The following is a 21,228-nucleotide window of genomic DNA, read 5'->3' as shown; positions in this document are numbered from 1 at the left end:
TATTAATTACAAATATACTATTTAAAACGCTATAAGAAGTAACAGCGAATCTTCTAATAATGTTAATTGTTATCGTACCTTCTTCTAAAACATGACAATATATATATATATATATGGGGGGGAAGAGAGAAAGAGAGAGAAATAAAATGAAGTAACACATATATTTTTAATTCGACACTGTTTTATTAGCTAAATTTGAGCAAGTCTAAAATCAGTATATTTACTTTTATTATTAATCACGTACAATAATTTACACTTATCAATTGTTTACACAAGAGAAAACCTTCCTCGAGTATTGTAAAAAAGATAATGAGTAACGTAATTAAAAGCAATAACTCCGAGACAGGTAAAACAAGAATAAGAAAACAAATCGCGATAGTATTATGTAAAATTTAACAATGATAAACGAAAAATGTATATTAATAATTTTGAATGAAAATAAATTTAAAATAAAAAAAATGTAAAAGTAGTAATCTGGTGAAAGCTAAGTAAGGACGGCGATGTATGAAAGAAAAATAAAGTATGGAAAAGAATGAAAGAGAATGTGACGAATAAAAGAAAGATGTGTGTAAAATAATGTGAAGGATGAAAGATATGACATTAAAAAAGTTAATCAAAAATTTATTGAAAACTGTCCCCCTTCTAATAAGAGAAATTAAAAAAAAAACTCATGGCAAATATTCTAAATCTAGAATTACCTTGAACTTCTTTATTATATAAATCTTCGGCAGAAACTCACGAGGATCCCAAACGTAACCTTTCTAAAAGCCTATAAAACAACCGTTTTTTTCTTGTTTATAATCACTTTCACAACACCCGTATTACAATGGTAGAGAAATTCATTTCCAAACTTTATTAACACATAAAAATCCACACTTCAATAGACTATTTTAATGTGTTTTATTATATTAACTTTTTACATTTATAACGTGTTAATTCAATGACATTATATGTGTATTATATTATGTAATATTTTAATTTCCAGTATTATGAACATCATACGAATATATCTTTTAATATATACTACATTCCCACTATATTGACACAAAAATAATAGAAAAAAGAATATAACATAAAAATGACAGTCCGATGTAAAACAAATATGGCGGCTGCCTAATATGTCATAATAACTACTATTAAATTATATATACATAATTTATTTAACTATCGACATTAGCAATATAGCTAAATAATTATAAAAAATTATGTTTTTTATTTTGTTTAATTTACTTCCTTTGTATTACGTATTTTCTTTTTTTAACAAATATAATTTGAATCGTAAATCGTCTCTAAGAGAAAAATATAATTATATTCAATTATTGACTGTTGGTTTTTAATAAATATAAGAAAACATATTATATGTAAACAGTGTATATATACAATTGTAAATAAATAAATTATTTGTACCTATGACTCGAGTTAGTAAATTGTTATAAGAATGACGTAAACGCTTTTACTATAAGATTCCAAATATAGTTTAGAATACTTCTATTGGTGTATTTTAAGAATATTGTCAACTTTTTTGACAAAATTTTGTTGACGTTGTGCCGTCGTGTTTATTAAAAATTTAATTTTGTATTATAAAAAATATAATTAAATATATCCAACTGAATTTCTTTCACTTGATCTTTTAAAATCTGATGCATTTGCCGAACAATTGGTAGACACATAGTGACGTCAACAGATGATGTTGAATAAAGATAAATTCAATTATAATTAACGCATCATAATATCTCAACTCGGCATAAAATATCACAATAAACAGCGAAACAACTCAGTTCATGCATATTTTTAATATAAATTACTGTTATATTTTAATGAACACTACAAAAAAAAATTTCTCCTCGTCTTTTCTCTGTCTTATGTAAATATAACATACATGGATCACAGAAAAATATTTTTCATCTACACAATCTTTTTAAGCTCTTTTTTTATGATCGGAGTTACGCTTTGAAATAAAATCAGAAGTGAGCTTTGCAGAAGAACCAAAGTCACCAAGTTAGTTCGAAGAATCGCTCTGAACTTATTTATGAACAGTGTCAAGATCTTTGGCTCAAGACTTTTGCTTTTGTGAGCTTCTATCGGCTATGATATGATGATGAAATAAATATTAATTTAATAATTAATTCCTTTCAGCCCATAGACGCACCCTGGAAGGCATAGGCTTTCCCCAAAGATATCTATGGGAGTATATACCATAATCGCCTCATAGCAGATTGTTTAGCAATCGTAGTGTGGTATTATGGTACGCAGAGGACGCTGCTCTAAAAACTTATGAGTAGAAACGATCCTATCTATATAATTATCCTGGGAATTGAACCCACGAATTACGACTGAGTCTCTGTCCTCTACCGCTGAACTACCACTGCTCACCAAGTAGCGGAGAGTCGACTTGTATTACATGATAAATATAAAATGTATTCGAATACATACATATACTTTTGTACTCATGTATACATAAATTTATATACAGATTAAATATAATATTTAAAGTATATATATTAAATAAATATTATTATATCATTCAATAGTTTTTTAGTTCATCGAAAAGTGAACTTGGTTTATTGTCTTATTTACATGGTTGATATTATAATGTACACATTAAACATTATTAATTAAAAAAGCAGCCGTCGAGTTACTGTTCGGCTCTAAGCAGATCAGTGTTCTGAGTTGGTGATAGCTTATTACGTATAATGTTAAAATAATTGTCGATGCAAATACGTGAAAATGTGTTCTTGAAAAGGGATATTTATAACTTGAATTTTAATTAGGTGGTTTGTTATAGGTTTAAAACCTTTGCGTGATGAAATAACTCATTTGCATTCAATTATTGTGTGATAAATCATCTTCAAAAATATTTTTTTCCTAAATAATAATTAACGTAGTGATAATATAGTTAAAAAAGGAATTTCGAAAATTCGTATTACTATATATTAAAATTGATTATTATTTACTATCAGTCTCTGCAGACTTTGTACTACCAGAAGTCAATGGCCTGTTGCATTTTAATAAAAAAAAAAGTAAAATATTTCTCGGTGATAATTTTAAAAAGATTTTTTTAATTATATTTTAATATCGCGTAATAAAGTGAATCGATTGCCAGGAACTTTTTTTTTCTAAATTTGCACTAAAAATATGAACAATATTATTGTGTATGTAGTTATTTATAACCAAAATAGCTGTAGCATTAGCGTCTTGACAATTAAATAGCAGTTTCTCTGCAGTTAATGACCCTTCTTCTGAATCTAACAACGACAAAAGGCTATTTTGGAGCGACGTGAAAAAAATAGATATAAATAAAACATGGCGCATTCGTTTTTGAAAGCAAAGAAAATTTATTTTTGTACGCACAAGAACAGTCTTAGTTAAAATATCGCTAAGATTTTAGTTATAACGTAACTTGAAAATTAAAATTAAATTTATATTTGTAATTAAAATAATTTATTATTTAATATTTAAATCATTTTAAATTTTCTTATTGTATTAAAATAATTTTTAAAAATAAATTAAAATGTAAATTGATCGAAAAGTGCTAATTACAAATATTTGTAAAGAAAATAGCATAAAAGCTATATTTTTTAACATAGCTTGCTTACTGCTATAGCATATCTTGGCGCTCGAAAAAGTTTACTTTTTAAAAAAAATATAAAAAAAATATTGAATTTCGAAGGCGATTGTCATTTTTTTACATTCGCGAGGCCCGTCGGAGCGTTGGACACGTGTTTGGTTCGTTGTGGATTTTCGGAAGGGGAATTGTCGAGAAATTTTCTGATTGTAATATTATGTCGGTGCATACAATACCATTGATAACGCCTTTCATCCGTGGCACGAGGTTCCCTTGCAGAAAGAGTAAGTAATTTGAAATTACTAAGTAAATAATGTTTATACGAATCTATATACATATATATATATATATATATATATTAAACATGTCTTCCATTCCTCCTTTGGTTATTGAAAATATTTACTATTTATAAAATCAATCATCCGTGGTAATTTATCTCACAAAACAAATTTTGTTTTTAAATTCCTATAAAGCTTGACAAAATGCTATTTCGAAAAATGATTCTTTATTTATTTAATTTTTAATAATTTTATTTATACATATATAATGGAAAACGCCTTTTATCTTTGGCGCGATTTCCTTACGAATAAAAAAATTATTCAACAACTTATTATTTAAAAATTACAATTTTTTTATTTACATACATGTATGTATGAAAATGGGTACATAAAAAAAATAATTTGCTAGATTTTATTCTATCGAGTTCTAACAAAAATTTTTACTTATAAAGCGGTCATTTTTAAATGACATAATTGTATTACATATGTAAGCTTCCGTGAAGTCAACCTGTCTATACAGGATGAATTATAGATATAAATATTTTAAAGGGTTGAATGTAGAGTTCAATATGTTACCCTATATCCAAAAACTAACGGTTTCAGAAATAACAATATAATAAGTAAACGCGTTTTCAAAATTTGAAATTAATTACTGGTTTTGGCCCCGTTTTTGCGGTCTTTCGATCAATGCACAAAGTGTGGATTATATGAGATTGCATTTTGGGAATCAACCACTGCCTCTGGGCTATCGTTCCTCCAAAAATATTAATATGAAACTTAGTAAATAAAACACAGTTATTTTAAAAACATTGTTTATTGTTAATACTTTTTTTGATATTTATATTTTTTTAAGCAAAAATAAGGTAATGCTATTTAATACGGGAACAGGCAGCGAAGGGGCGAGAAGGTACTTCCCTGTCTTTTGTATCCTAGGACAAATTTTAAAAAAATTACTAATATTTTATTATTTGCGTTCTCTTAATTTCTTACTCAATGTCATTTATTCATTCATCTTCTATTCTTCTCAAATTGTTTCATTCCACGAAACATAAAAGGGTCATGTTCTGGATTTCTCTATGAGAACGAATCGGCAATGAGATCGGTAGATGAATGAAAATAACTGACATTGTTGAGCGGATTGGCATGTTGAAATGGCAGTTGGCACAGCCACAGCGCGCAGAACAGTTGCCAGGGTCTTAAGGTTTTGGAGTACAGGCCACGCCGCCCACAGTGTGGACATTCAAATTTGTTAGGCTCACTAGTGGACCACAAACTGGACCTAGTTAAGGTCGAAATGATGATGGTTGTCAAGATATGGCGTGGCGTGGTAACAGGCTTCACTTTTAAATACTACTTCTATTTGTAATGTTAAAGATGGTTAGGATCCTATCGAAATGGCGTAGTTCCAAGTGTTCATCAAGATATGATTTTTAGCCGGCCTTTGAAAGTAACCAGTGCTTCAGTTCTGTCAAGAACCGGGGTTACTGAACCCTAATCCAGGTGGTTGGGGTTGTATATAAACATGCTTATGATTTTTGTAAAAGTATTTCTTTTAAATCTATATACAGATGATTGTAAATATGCGTAATGACTTTATACCTTTCAATGAGGCATGTTTTATTGTCAGTCATTTTTGGTGGCACGCGTTTGTTGAAGATCTTCATCTTCATCAGAAGGGTCTGGGATGTATATCTGTGTCTGTGTGTATGAATAAGATCCAAAGTAAAACACCAAGTTACTGTATCTAAAGTCATTATAGATAAAACGAGTTGGTGTAGACACATCTTTAGGTACTGGGAGATATTGAACGAGATGTTTTATTGTGATATGTTTTATGTGAATTTTGAAATTATATTGTACATTTATACCATGTCAAAATATTGGGCGGAGGCTACATTTATTATTGTTAAAATTACTTTGTGTTTATTTGATGTTTAAAACTGTTATTATTGTAGTTAGAAGCGCCTATATTTTACGCACCAAAATTGATATTTTGTCGATATACATTTGAAAACATAAATATAATATTGTAAATGAATGCAATGATTTATTTACACGTAAATAACTGTGTCATTGCGATAGAAGCGCGTGACAGATTTGCCTACGATTGACCCGACGATTGTGGTCAATTGGGTGGTGACCGCATGGCCGGCCCGATTCAAGGTTCGATGACCTCGCGCCGGTAGCGGAGCGTGGCGTTGTGCCCGAAAAAAGTGTCCTCTTGCTTCAGCCGTGACCTGCTAGAATATGGCGGCACCATCTGATCTAGAACTAGGTCATTAATTCTAGCAATCGATAGCTTAAAGACTCACTGATGTTACCAGTAATTGTATATCGCAATATAATCAAGGCGATGGACCAATCTCGCCACGACCTCGTCTGACCCCAGGCCCCGATGCGCTGCACCCCAAATGGCTCCACTTTTATGGCTGCAGACCGACGTTTAAGGTCGCGAGCGCTCGGAACGTTTACAGACGGACAACGTGTAATTTACTTGGGGCGTCATCACGCTTTTTACACGAACGGGGTAGACTGAATTGCAAGTCTGACGCGGAATACAAGTCGCTTAGTTACATTATATGCTCTGCAGAAATCTTCAAATCTTTTATAAAAATTATTAATCACTATTTAAAAGTGATCACTCTGAAATATGTTACATTGATTTATTTATACAATAACTCGTGTCAGTATAAAGTCTAGAAAGACCAGTAGTAAACAATAACTAAATTTAATATGTAGTAATTTGAATTTCTAAAACCGTTTTTTTTGCCTTAATATTATCACGTTACTATCTCTTAAACCATTGATTTTTGGAAAGTATTTTCCGTATAATTGAACGCATATTAGCTATACATTCACCCCATTAAAGATTACTTATGTATAATCATTGTATATAGGAACATTCTGAAATTACTCCCCATACAAAACGATTTAAAATGTCATAGGAAAATGGCCCGTATTTATAGTTATTATTCACAATTAAATCATTTAATTTTTTGTAATGATATTGTAGGCTAGGGCTGTTACTATCTATAACAATACTAGTCTATTTAAACAAGACCTAGGCTCTGTGAAAGTACTAGTTTGTTAAAATACATAGGCAACTGTAGTTGTAAAGGAAAATCAATCAAATAGATTTATTATTAAATGCTGAAATATTTTTATTTATTTATTTTCTACATATTTATGACAAAAAAGTGTACATACAAAATTGCCAACAAACTATGTAGAAAGTTTGTAAAATAGGCTGCTCTTATATTTAATTATTAAAACGAAGATACATAAATGAATTACAAACATCAGTGACTCAAATAGATCCTCTTCCAACTCTGATATCGATTCATCCAAAATGTCTTCGGAGAAAAGGGTCACAACTACAGCGAATATGATATTCTTATATAGAGAAGAATCAACGAGATCGAATCCGAAATGAGATCCGCATGAATCAATATCACTGACGTCGCTCGAAGAACAGCTCGTCTGAATTGGCAGCGGGCGGTGCACTTGATGGCCGTTGGGGCTGTAAGGTTCTCGAGTGATGACCACGGTAGTAAGAAAAAGGACCAATATTTAGCCACTTCCGCACATGCAGTGGTAGTCGTGTAATGAAATGCACCGCCCGCCAGCCCGCTGATAAATGCGCATGCGGCAAACAATGCGAATCACACAACCGCCACCACCAAATCACTCAACACGTGTTTCACCCCTCCACGTGGCATCTTCAGGAGCTATGTTACACCGATTAGTGCCAAACACAGAGCTCTGTGTTCCTGATTCCATTAAATACTGATGACCACGAGCCGGTTGATGCGGAATGGATAGTCCCCCCCCCCACTAGGTGGACCCACGACAGTTAAGGTCGCGAGGAGTCACAGGGTGTGGGCAGCGCAGAACCGATCATCGTGTAGATATTTGGGAAAATTTTATGGCTTGCTGTGGCTGTCCATTGGCTAAAAACAAGAGAAGAACCAAGCTCTCTTAGATCAAAAAGTTGCTCTTGGGGCTGACTACTTCTCAAGCGACCGCGAGCAGAGAGACGCGGCGCGGGTATGTCCACTAGGTGGGCCGATGATATAGTGAAGATCGTGGAAGTTGTCGGCCAGTTCAGTCATTGTGTTGATTAATAGGACAGGCCTATACCGTGCAGTGTGCGTCTATCGGCTTACATGATAGAAATAAATAACTAGTTATGAAGAAAATATGATTTTAGCCGTCTTTCTGGCGTTCAGTTTTCCAATAACACATTTGTGTTGCAAGATGCGCCCGCGCATCAAATTTATCAATAGAATGAAAACACGTAACATGTTATGAAATTGCCCCGCCCCCTTTAACCCACCTCCCTGCGCCGCTTCCCTGTTCCCCGGGCGCACCTGCGTCCCAATTTCATCCGGTGACACACCGCGCACACAGCTGAGCGTATTTTGAGCGGCTGGCCCCACGCCAAGTTGTTTTTTTGATGTCGTTGACTCTTACCACGGTTAGTGATATAATTCCATAGCACTGGGTTCAACTCTTCAAACAGTTAAGAATCCTGCTCCATAGCGATTTAATGAAACATTTGATAACATCTAAACTCACGGAAATATACCGCATGGTTGCCTGTAGGAGTAGACATATATAGTCTACATATGTGTACGTAGATTGATATTGTTCTAGAAAGTTCTTTTAACAGTTCAAACTTTTATACAGCTTGATATACTCAATCAGAATGAAGTCAATCTATAACAGATGTCATATTGTAGATGTAATTAACTGAGGTGAATGTATAGCTCATTTGCTGTCCATGTATGATACACTCTATCTAAAAACCGATGGTCTACAACCATAACAATACCCAAGTATTACGTAGTAGTAATACACCAAGCAATAAATTACGTAATGATAATGTACTAAGAAAAATCGTTATTACATATTAAAATTAATTATTGTTTAATCTGTCTCTGAAGAAGTATTAAAAAAATAACATATTTCACAGTAATCGCTTTGTTATACAGGTGATTAGTAATAGGTGGACAGACTTCGAAGCTTTTTGTTGACGCCTATATTCCCTTTTAAACTTTTACGCCTATATAAAATCACCCTGAAGTGTATAATGTTTTGCACTGTTTTAAAGATGTTTGGGGACAATCTACGTGAACCGTTTTTATTAATATATGCCTTTCATCTTAAGGCTCCTGTATACTGGATTGGGATACCGCCAAGCTCATAAGTGGGCAATCGGGTAAAACTGTAACAGCTTAGAGTCAAGGCTCATCAGGGAGCCCTCTAGTTTATCATTAAAAAAATTTTAAGCTAAGCTCCCTATGCAACCTAAAGACGTCCAAAAGACGTCCTTACAGATCCCGTCGCAGGGTTTGTGGAAACCTAGCCAGACACCACACATCACACACTTCAGACACTCGCAACTCTTCAAGCGCCATACCATCTACGTCAACAGCCACTGCACTGACGCCCACTCACAACACGTATAAACGCGTGCAATAAACTAAAGTTAAACATCACACTTCGTACAAACCGAAACGTAAATGGGGTCGGCCCCATCTTCGCAAACAGTGAGGACGATCCAAGGTAGAATCAGATTGTCAAATTTTCCACACTGCCTTCTTATATACTTCATGCGCTTACACAACACAGACACGATCAGATAAGCTTGGCTGTCACCATCATCAGAGCGTAAAATGTAGGACCTGAAACAATATGCTTCAGTATAGTTCAAGCACATTCCACTCCAAAAACTCTTGTAAGATGAAGCTGTAAAAGCCTTTGGGCTAACAGCGTTAATATCTTCCTAACGATACATAACACATGAACCCCTGAAATCTCCAATGCCACTTGGCAGCTGTGAAAGTCACCTGAACAAAATATATGTCAATAATAAAATATATAAGTAATAATAAGTAAGTCTTCTCATTTGCAAATTACTGAATCGGTAGAACGTATTCAGTATATCAAAACGTTAGAGGAATTCTGCAAATTATTCACTTTTAACTCTTATTGAGCTTTCAGGCAATAGAACAAAATAAAGGCAAATTGGCAAAAAAAGAAGTATAAACGGTGGCCTTAAACAGAGATTTCTCCCAGACAGCCATTAGATGGACTCTTTTGAATTGAGATTGTCTCGAACAAAAATATATTCAAGACTTGCTGACACGATAGACTACATTCGCAAGTTATTGCATTGTCACTGGCAGGAAAATAGTAACAGAAACGTATTTGAATTTGATTAACGGTTTAATATCCTTAGAAATAAAACAGATTAATAAAACTGTTTTATTATCATTTATGTATGTCATCAAGGCGTTTGTGAAGCTCTAGGAGGCAAGTGGTCTGAAGGTGAAATTATTAAAGCTTCCAAAAAGAAAATTTGAAAACAATGTTTTGATTGCTTTTACCCAAAAAAAAAAAACTTGATTTTTGAATATTGCAAAGTTAACCAAATACAAAATCTATTTTCCTCGGCGGTTACCGCCTCATACGATATTCTCAAAAGCTACGACTAGTTTATAAAAAATTAGTTGAAATTTAAGAATTATTTTAAAATTTAGGCAACCTATCCAAGGCTTTAGTATATTGACAACGAAAGTTACTTTGTACTGTTACCTAACTTACCTATTATTTTAAAAGATATGTTTTATACAATAATCAAAAACGCTTCGATTTATTCTTCAAAGCACCAGGGGTTGTGACGTCATAAAAATAATGACTTTATATCAAGGCTAGATATACACGAAAGAAATTACTAAAATAGCTGAATTTGATTATATTTTGATTGTAATATAAACTGCTTGATTTTAAATTGATGTAATAAATTTGTCTGCAGGCAAATCTCCATTCTTCCCCGGCGTGGAGGAGGCGGCGGTGGTAGGCGGCGCGGCGGGCGCTGGCTCGCCATCCGTGCCGCCCGACCAGACGCAGGACGTCGTCTCTCGTCTGAGCGCTGCTGGTAAGCACCCCCCCATCAACATCTCTGATGATGAAAATAAACAAAAGCTTACTAAAATCCTATTATAATTTGAATGTAAATGATAGTAAGACATTTAATAATAAAGTTCTTCGTGGCGAGGGCAATATGCTTAAAGTTTCGCTGCGATATCAAATCAGAAATGAGATTAAAACAGAAGCACCAAAGTCATAGACGTGGCAGCCGGACAGCCGTTAAAGTTAAAGGGTTTCGAAGCTGGAGATGAATGAGCCGGTAGACGCGGCGTAGGTAGACCCCCTCCCCCGCCCCACTTAGGTAGACTGATTGCATAGTTAAGGTTGCGAGAAATCGCTGGATACAGCCAGTGCATGCCCGGTCAACTTGGCGATCTTTGGGGGGGAGTCCTATCCATTGTAGTGGGCAAATTTGGGAAATGAATTGCACGAATAATGTATTAATTATGTTATAAAAGTGAAAACAAAAAAAAATATTGTTGGAAGACGCTAAATCGGAAATATTTTCTAAGGACCTGGGACCTGGACTATGTTTCGCACAAGATTATGATGTTGTTTCAGAGTACTAAAGATCACGGGGGGGTCTCATCATCCACTCGTGGACATGTACTTCCCTCTATAGTTTTCCAATCGGATAGCCTGCATCATCGTCTTCCGGCGACCGTACCAAGGTCATGTTTCTACCTTGCATTCACATGTGACGTCAGTGTCAATTATCATTGACTAACTCGTGTAATACTTTAAGACGGAACAATTGAAAGTGATTATGCAAACAAAACAAACACCCATAAAAATTGTATAAAATTAGTTTCATGCAGCAAATAAATAAAATTACCTTATTTATGCATTATATGCAATCTGTATGATCGGCAATTTGTTGACATGTTGCATGGATTTTGGTTGCGATTATCTAAAAGCATGTCATTGAGTTGGTATCGTTGGGTGAAGTTAAAATTGTGGTCTATCAATGAACGGGTGATTTCTGATTGTAGGAGACATTAGTCTGTTCTGGTGTCTTTCTGTGATGATGATTATGGTTAAGAATCTTGAATGCAATCATCATCGATTCAGCTGAAGGACGTTCAATGGTGAACATCGGCTTTACAAGCCCTACAAACAGGTGTCTGTCTTCTTTGTGATCGGAGGTTGTAAACTACGCTTGCCGGTCCGAGGTTTTCACTCTGCAACCTTAAGGCTCTAGCGACTGTCTGTTCTGCGCGCTATGTGGCCTTTAAGGAGTAGAAAACCTTAGAAATGACTTGGAAAATGACTCGCTATTTTAAATGAAACTAAAGTTTGTGTGAAGTAAACAGTATGACTGTTCCTCTGTAAGAAAAGAACCAATATATAGCTACTTCCGCACATGCAGTGGTAGCCGTGCAACAAAGTGCACCGCCCGCCAGCCCGCTGATAAATGCGCATGCGGCAAACAATGCGAATTACACAACTGCCACCGCTAAACCACTCAACACATGTTTCACCCCTCCACGGGGCATCTTCAGGAGTTATGTTACACCGATTAATGCCAAAAATAGAGAGTATTAAATGAGAGTATTAACTGTTCCTCTGTTAACAAAACAATTATTCTGGCGTTGGTCAGACCTCGCGGGTTAGGGCAAGTGACTGCTGCATCCTTTTAAAATGAACTTAAGGAGGTTTCTAATCTTTTCACCAAATCTGTCTATTTTTGATGATCAGACAGTAAGTACAATCACCAGGTCTGTCCATGTGCGTGAGCGCGCTGGGCTCGCCGGCGCGGTCGTCGCCCGTGTCGGCCGGCTCGGAGCACGGCGAGCGGTTCAGCCGGAAGGTGTTTGTGGGGGGCTTGCCGCCTGATATCGACGAAGGTGAGTAATATTAAAATCGTGATGTTTCTGGTACTGATTCTTTGTTCATTTCTCACTACTGTGACACACATACTAGCAGACATTTTTTAATTATTAGTTATCACATGTTCTATTTAGACTAGTTTTTTTGGTCTAGTTTCGTATGTGAAATTGAGTGAATTAGATACTGTAATGATAGCCGGGGTCTATTTATATTTATTTATTTTCTTAATATTCTTAATTGTACACGCTAGAGATACATTTAAATAGTTTCATAATAATATACAAAAAAAATACATTGTGCGGTCTCATCACACGTGGCAATCTCTTACAGACAAGCATAGTATGGAAATAGTAGAAGTATAAATAATGGGTAGTTAACGTGTACAAAACATACATATATCCCTTTTCTTGATAATGTATCTGTAGAGATACATAAGAATTAAAAAAGGGGCATCAATTTCGAACGCAAAGTAATCATTTGTATGTGAATGTTTAGGTCATTTCTTAGTTTTCGAACGCTTGTTCAGTTTTTTCTGTTGGCATCCTTAGGTCTTAAAAGTCAAGTGGTATGAATATTAATGTAATATTAAAAAAAATCTGACAAGTTAAGGGATATACAAACATACATATACATACATATCTATTTAGACAATGAAGTATTAGTTTTTCAGCAAACCTTTCGATTGAAATAGTATAACAGCAGAACCCTATGAAAATAGTCCGAGATATGCAGAAATAATGAAATGTGCTGTTATAAAAAACTGAACAGGAATAAGCTATCTTTTCATTTATATAACTATGATAGGTGTTCCAAAATGAATTCCAAAATGTAAGGTCTGTATGAAACTAGACGTTGGGTCCTTTCCCGCTGGGCCCGCGACTGTTGGCGCGCTTGTATCCGGGCAACGCAACCAATCGATGCGCTACAATTGCACTCAAGGCTGCCTCGGCACGTGTCGCGCCCACCGGCATTAAATGAAGCATAGACTTGTTTCCACCGCCCTACTGTACACTCACTCCTGTTTCTGCCTGGTGGACAGGGACCGCATATAAATATGCATAAATAAATCGTAAATAAACTCTTTTCATGCGGGGAACGCAATAAATTTCTCGAAAAAAATAACTTATAACTATAAATTGCAAAAACATATAACCATCATCTTTGGTAGTCTTACTTACAATCTATAATAAAATATTTTGACGGTACATGGTCGATACCATATATGACTATTGTGGATATATATATATGAGAATATTAATAAATTTATAAAAAATAATGAAGTAAATGAGATTACCACAAGAAAAATAGGCTTGTTATACCTTTCTGTAATAATAATAATGAAGCTTTATTTCATTCCATACAAATGACTTAAAAATTAGTAACTTTTAATAGTAGATTGATGATTTTGTATTAAATTTGTATGGACCCCCTCAGGGTAAAAGGCTTCCATTTTCCTCTATCTTTAGCAACTTGGAACGACTCGTTACTTTTCTCTAAGCTTCATAAAAATAGAAACCCCTTTGTGGGCATCTTTATATGGTATGATAATACACTAACCGTGTAATTTTTTTAATTTTTAAGAAATTTATAAAACAATAATTGTTAAAAATTCTATCACTATAAAAGTGTATTTAAGCTTGTTTTAAATGATAAACCTAAGTCTTACACTTACGGCCTGGCAACGCTGGGCCCAAAGATTCTAGGGTCGCACAAGTCTGTAAAAATGTATGTAAAACAGCCTAAAATAAGGTTTTAGCAAAACTCACTGAAAGCTCTGGCGTCTGTAGGAACTGTTTTGTTTAGAAAATGTTTACAAAAAAAATATTTTTTCTCACTACTACATCCATGGAAACATGAATGACCGTCCGTTACATAAGAACCAGGTTATTTTATCGAGCGAAAAAAATTCTCAAGGTAGGCGGAGGTGAGATGTGTATATGGCCGACGCCGCGGCAAAACCATGTCGGGCGAAGATGTGAAGCCGGTCAAGTGAAATCACGAAGCCCTAAACAGCAGGCATTGTGTGCAGCCGTCGATGCGTTTTACATTCACACTGATTCTTTATTCGTTCATATTCTATAAATACAGGAGCTAAAAAAAGATTATCACACGTTTAGGTCATCGGTCAAAGTCTTGGGGGTCTAGGGGAAAAATATATCTCATAATAGTCATCACTTCTTGTTCAATTAGATCAGGTTTTCCCAAAGTGGGGCACACGCCCGACAGGAGAGTATTTGTTAAGGAAGGAAATTGTTATTAACAAGATTTTTAGAAAGGTTAAGGTGGGACATGGCATAAAAAGGGTGGAAAACACTGATTTATATCATAGTAAGGAAAGCCGTAATCACATTGACAAATTGAAATAAACCCTTCAGAAACAATTACATCGTAAGATCCTGATCGAAATTGGATAGTACTTTTTCTTGTTCGCAATGTATCGGCAATTCTAGATCATCGGTGTGGACGACCTCCTTGAACACCGTCATGATCGAAAAGAAGGCGGCTGATAGGCCTGTACCTTTTGTAGAGATCTTATGCAAATACGCCTCGTGATGGCCTTTTTGGTGAACAAAGTTACTCTACCAGAAACGGTACTTTCGGAGTCGCGAGTTTTAAGTATGGAGGCACTTTACTCCCACTTCTTCTTCTTTTCGACCGATGGGCGCGTCCACTGCAAGGCAAACATCTCCTCTAAAGATTGCTACGATGACCGATCCTGCGCTGACCGCGTCCAGCGATTTTCCTCGACCCTAACTATGTCATCGGTCCACCACCTGGTGGAGGGGCTTCCCACGCCGCGACTACCTGCTCGTGATTGTCACATGAGGATCTTTCAGTTCCAACGACCACCAATTGCATGAGCGATGTTTCCCTGCCCCCTCCCAACAGCTTCTGACGATGGGTTGATATGATCTCGAACCAATTTAAATAGAAGAAAAGAAGAAAGTGCAAAAATCGAAACTCAACATGTTTTTACGTATTTTGTCGTAGACATAGAAACTCACCCACCCGGTGTAGACATTTAATTCTTGGCGATGAACAACATAAGCGGTCTCGATGTACAGCGCGTGTGCTCGCGTATGTTCAAACAAAACACAGACGATGGCAGCGGCCGAAATCGAGTTGCATTCCAATTGTCATGTAAGATAACGCAATAAGTATTGTTGGCAGGAGTAGCAGCGGTGTAATTATTAGGAACGTTCTCACACGAATGCAACGAACTAGTTCTAAAAGTGTATTTCAAAATTCAAATGGTTTACATGGAAGCAAATATTACTGCAGTTTTCATAGGCTTCTATCTAATAAAATGATGCCCCAAAGCCTTAAATAACACATGTTCACGAAACGCACTTTGCGGCCTCGTTTCTATAATGTTAATCCGCAGCAATTACGTATTATGCAAGTCATGTTAAACACGTAACTTTGCGTGTTAGGTTGTTAAAGACGTGTCGATAATAATTAGCTGCATTAGACATTTCGGGTATCATTGGGTCTAAGCAAATCATTTGCCTCTAGCTGGATGCTTGAATGCCGGTCTCGCGCCGGTGCGAGATACATACCGGCTGATTATTATGAGGCCAGCACGGGCCCGGCATCGCGTGACGTATAATCATGTTTATCTGTCGGCACTGCACTATTGAACGTTTTAACCCTTAAATGCATGACTTTTATTTATACTTTAAAAAATATATATCTTGCAGATAAATACACTAAAATTCAGGGAAAATTGAAAAAAAAAATGTATATAATATTTATTATACTTATTTAAAAAAATTTGCAGAATTGACTGCAAATTATGTTGCTGATAAACAACATTATGAATTTACTTTCAAGTGTAGTACTCATTTTACGTTTAAGTAGTATGTTGCAGTTTTACATCATTATGCATTTGAGGGTTAACTTCGTTTGCGGACTATTGGTTTTTAGTTCTTTAATATTCTTTTATTGCGCCTGCAATTTGAATACGATAAAGGTGCCGCACATGTCAAAAAACTAAGGCTGATATAAAACAAGCACTTATAGTTTCTTTCGCAAGGCCGGTCTCGCGCCGGTGCGTATTACTTTTGTTTTTTTTTTATTTTAATTGCCTTGTACATGCAAATTATGCTTAATTAATAAAATTTGAATCCTTTTTAAACAAATAAACTACAAAAAAGGAATTTGTCTTCTGACTGACTCATGTTCAAGACACTGGCAGTGAAGCTATTGTGAAGGAATACGTGTAATTAAATATTGTAACTAAGGAAGAAATAAATTTTAATCACGTCAATAACTTGTTATTAGAAACCCCTGTCAAGGCCAAAAATTTTCATTATTTATTAATTTATTTTTCCTAGCAAAAGCGGTAGGATTTACTTAAAGAAATATATAATTATTGATAGCTGAATTCATTTAGCTTTGCATGGATTCATCATGTGGATGCTCGATCCATTGCGGCGTTCACTTCAAGGATCAAACTCCTACTTCCTACCTTACTAAGTTTTAAATGATTCTACCAATGCTACTGTGCGGAAGCTTGGTTAAGAAATACTGACGTTCGCTTATGACAGGACTAATATCTTCGGCCTTGTGGCCCACTGTCCGGCGTTCGGAAGACTGCGCGCAGATTCCGAATGCCGGATGGGCAAAGACATAGAGGAAAGAAGTATCTCGGCCATCATGCAAAACGAAGGGGAGAGATATGCTTCCTCAACTACTGCAGGAACGTGGTGATAAATGCCATAGGTAAAATAAAACACAGTAATTGATTCAAATAGACTTGAATATGAATAAAAAAGTAAAGCAAACACTAAAATATAGAAATAAAATAAATAAAGTAGTACCAAAAATAGTGCAATAAACAGTATAATATAATATGATAATTATAAAGAAAATATGTGTTAAATGTTTGAACAATAATTGTAATGCTGCAAAATAAAATAGTAAGGAAACCTAGAATGTAGTGGTTGAGGATGGATGTATGGCTAATGGAATGAAAGAGAAAGACTGGGAAAATTGTAAACAGTACCACCGATAATATGATATATGAAAGAGGAGAATGATAATAATAAAAAATATAATTAATTATTAGAAATAAAAAGTCCCTGTCCCACACGAGATAGGGGAACGAGAGGTCCCTAATAGCGGGGACCATATAAAAAAAATATATCTTCGGCAGGGGTTAGAGATTTTCCGCAGCTACCACCTCCATCGCAATACAAACTCCTGTTAGTTTATTCCGGTTCATTTCAGTGAATGGGTTATATTTATTGACCTTTCTTGTGTAATCTTTAATTTCCCAGAGAACAGTGAATTCTGTTACTACTACACATTTCAACGTTCTTAAAAATAACAAGTCTGACGCCTTCGCCACCGCCACCGCCACCGCCACCGCCACTGCCATATCGTTTTTATTTAATATTCTTTAATGTACACGCTAGAAAACATATAAAAAGTTTTATAATAATTGACAAAGAAGTACAATAGGCAATCTAATCACACGAGGCAATTATATCCAGGCAACATAGTATGAAAACAAGTATATATAATAGATAGTTAACGTGTACAAAACATACTTATAATAAATACGGTATAACACATTTTATAAATATACCATTATACTAAATGAAAACATCAAAACTGACTTCGATCGCAATTTCATCAAAGAAAAATAAAGGATAATTGATCATAGGTCTAGTAAATATTTCGCATCCGTTTTCTTAAAAATAGGCAGTGAGTTAGTCTCTTGGCGTTTTATATTCATAGATAACGCATACCATAGTCGAACGGCCTGTGTGTATTTTGTACGGTTTCTCGTATGTTTGCATTGTAACTGTCCAAGTCATCAAAATGTCTAATATCAGATGTTTTAGCAAAACAAATAACGAGAGAATAATTGTTAATAAAAGTTGTCTGGATTTTCGCAAACGGCGTTGGCTATAAAAATCCCAGGTCCAAGCGGTGCCGCCACGCTGGAACTAGGTGCCCCAGATTGCAGACAAAGCGGTAGGCTCGGCCGCCGGCGTCGTCTCTCGGGCCGCGATCGATATCGATTTAGTAATTCGTTGTAACAAAGAATCGGGTCAAGTGCGGCTCGCGGCGCTTATGTAAGCCGTAATTGTATCGAGGCTTAGTTTTTATTAGAGAGCTTTTTTTTGCAAAATAAGTAAACCGTCGTCGCCTAGACTTCATTGGGTGACAATTAAAGTATACGTCTTTTTATACGACAATGTTTTAGAAATTATTTTAACAAAGAATAGCTTGGATGGTAAGTATACAAAAAAATAAGTTATACAAAATGATTGGTTACTGGTTACATTCATTGTTTAATATCTTTGTACCGCTGTAAGTTAAAGGCTTGTTGCATTTTAATAAAGAACATTGAGATACTTCAAAGGTGATCACATTATACAGGATGATTGAAGACCGGTGTACAAGTTTTAAAGTCTTTACATCAATAACTAATCACTTCGTACAGTGTGGACTAATATATCGAATCCATACTGGAGCCCTGTTCCAACAGTGGATGTATATACAGCTCATAAAGCATTTAGATCTCATTAACCCTTTAATTAAACCACTTTTTTTATGGCCCCCGCTATTCGAGACCTCCCGTACCCCTAATTAGTTGAGATCAGGGTCTTTGTTTACAAAAAGTTTTTCTCAGATTTTTCATCTTTATTCTTCATTCACTGTCATACTTCTAAATTTCTTTTATTCTTACTTTATTTCCATCACAATATCTTTCATATTGTTATTTGATTCCTTCTTGCTTTCATCGCCTTGCTTCCATCATCTTATTACTCTTAGGTGGCTAGGTACATTTTTTTTTATTCTTTATTTTATTATTCACATATTCTATTTTTTTATCACAGTTTTCTTTGGGTTGTGCTCTCTTAATACGTTACCACACTTTTCTTATTCTATTTTTCCTATTATTAATTGACTAGTTATTTTATGTGCAGTTTGTTACGTACCTACTTATCTATACTGTTTTTTCTATTAACAGTGTCACTCACCACCCTACGACAATTAAACCACTGCAGTGTTGTAGCTTCAGTTTGATCACTTGATTACATATATTATTTACATTTAAAAACACATGCATATCCGCCGATGGACTTCCTATGCAAAAGAAAGCTTCCCCCAAAAATCGCCACAATGAGAGGTCTTGCGCTACCCACATGTAGTGAGTTCCCGCGACCATATCGGTTCAGCTATTGAAAGGCCCTATCCACGCCGCTTTTACAGACTCGCGGTGGCCACACAAGAACCCTTGGCCGCAGTGGTCATCGTCGTCGAGAGTTGTGATATACATGCCCGTGGTTATTACAGAATTGTCTGGTGCGTTTCAGATGAGATCACGTCGTCGTTCCGGCGGTTCGGGCCGCTGGTGGTGGACTGGCCCCACAAGGCTGAGAGCAAGAGCTACTTCCCGCCCAAGGGTTACGCTTTTCTACTGTTTCAGGTGAGTTTGAGCTTTAGTCGCTGGGTAAAGTCTATTAACTATATTTAAGCTATGGTACCTACCTACACAGGACATGTCTATAGTGTAGGTGTTTTCTGGTCAAATAGATGCACTACAATAACAAGTGTAGTACCACAAGTGACAAAAATAGGATGTGTAAACAAAAGATGCCGATTAGAGGAGAAACTTGGTATAGTTAGAGGACAAACTCAGGCTGGCAATGATGAATACATCACCCGTGACGATATGATGGCGACATATTTAGATGGGAGGCTTTTAGAGTGGCCATCTGCGATGACCAATTTACTTTGACATTAGGACTCCCTTTGGTAATGATGAATATGAAGTGGATAGGGAATTTGATATGATTTTTCTTCTTTTTGGAGTCGCATATTGCTTCGTCTCATAAACAGTGAGACCCGGTGAAAAGTGGAGAGAGAAATAAAGTAATTGCTTGAAATTTTGTGATAAATATTTACCTAGGTTTGGTCATGTTACCCGTTACAAAGAAATCCGTTTTGTGAGCTCTTCTTAGATAAGGGGCACGTTTTGAACCCTCATACTTTTTATATCGAAGGATGTCTTCATGGGGGTTCAATCTGTTTCTATTTTCTATAAAATTGTGCTCTTCTGGCGTTCTGTTCCTATGTTGATAATCATAAGAACATTTGAAAAGCAGGAAGCAGGACACCACTCTAGCGGTGTTATGATATGTGAACACTGTGCTGTGGACAGGACGAGAGCTCGGTGGCGGCGCTGATGGAGGCGTGCATCACGGACGACGACAAGCTGTACCTGTGCGTGTCGTCGCCCACCATCCGCGACAAGCCCGTGCAGATCCGGCCGTGGCGGCTCGCCGACGCGGACTTTGTGCTGGACGCCAGCATGCCGCTCGACCCGCGCAAGACTGTCTTCGTCGGCGGCGTGCCCCGTCCGCTCAAGGCTGGTGAGTCTGCTGCTCCACTGTTCCTCACTGCTACTCCTCGACGTCTTCTTCTAGTTTGGCACCAGGGGATTACTTCTCGCTCCTACTTCCCTTCCCCAACGAAGAGGAGCAGTTAGTGAAGAATGGGATTTGAAGAAGTAAAATGAAGATCCATGCCGTGTGATGAAAAAAAAGAAAACAGTGGCTAGTCATGTTAACAATATTCGAGAATTTTTATAATTTAAAT

At 35.9% G+C, this 21,228-nt stretch overlaps 1 protein-coding gene across 1 annotated transcript in view; it reads left to right on the top strand.

Moving 5' to 3' along the window:
- The window catches only part of orb2, a 128,109-nt gene that overhangs the window by 99,182 nt on the left and 7,699 nt on the right, over positions 1-21,228 (top strand). Inside the window, exons 3-6 of the mRNA XM_068771090.1 lie at positions 10,664-10,786; positions 12,498-12,626; positions 19,944-20,056; positions 20,792-21,002. Of these exons, the coding sequence (XP_068627191.1) occupies positions 10,664-10,786; positions 12,498-12,626; positions 19,944-20,056; positions 20,792-21,002 (576 nt within the window). The remainder of the gene's footprint in view (positions 1-10,663; positions 10,787-12,497; positions 12,627-19,943; positions 20,057-20,791; positions 21,003-21,228) is intronic.

The sequence above is a fragment of the Battus philenor genome, unplaced genomic scaffold, assembly GCF_028537555.1.
Source record: "Battus philenor isolate CCGP_79_NKW_IND1 unplaced genomic scaffold, ilBatPhil1.0.hap1 SCAF_30, whole genome shotgun sequence".
NCBI classification, from domain to species: Eukaryota; Metazoa; Arthropoda; class Insecta; order Lepidoptera; family Papilionidae; genus Battus; species Battus philenor.
Note: the sequence above shows the minus strand (reverse complement) of the source record. Positions and strands in the feature narration are given on the sequence as shown.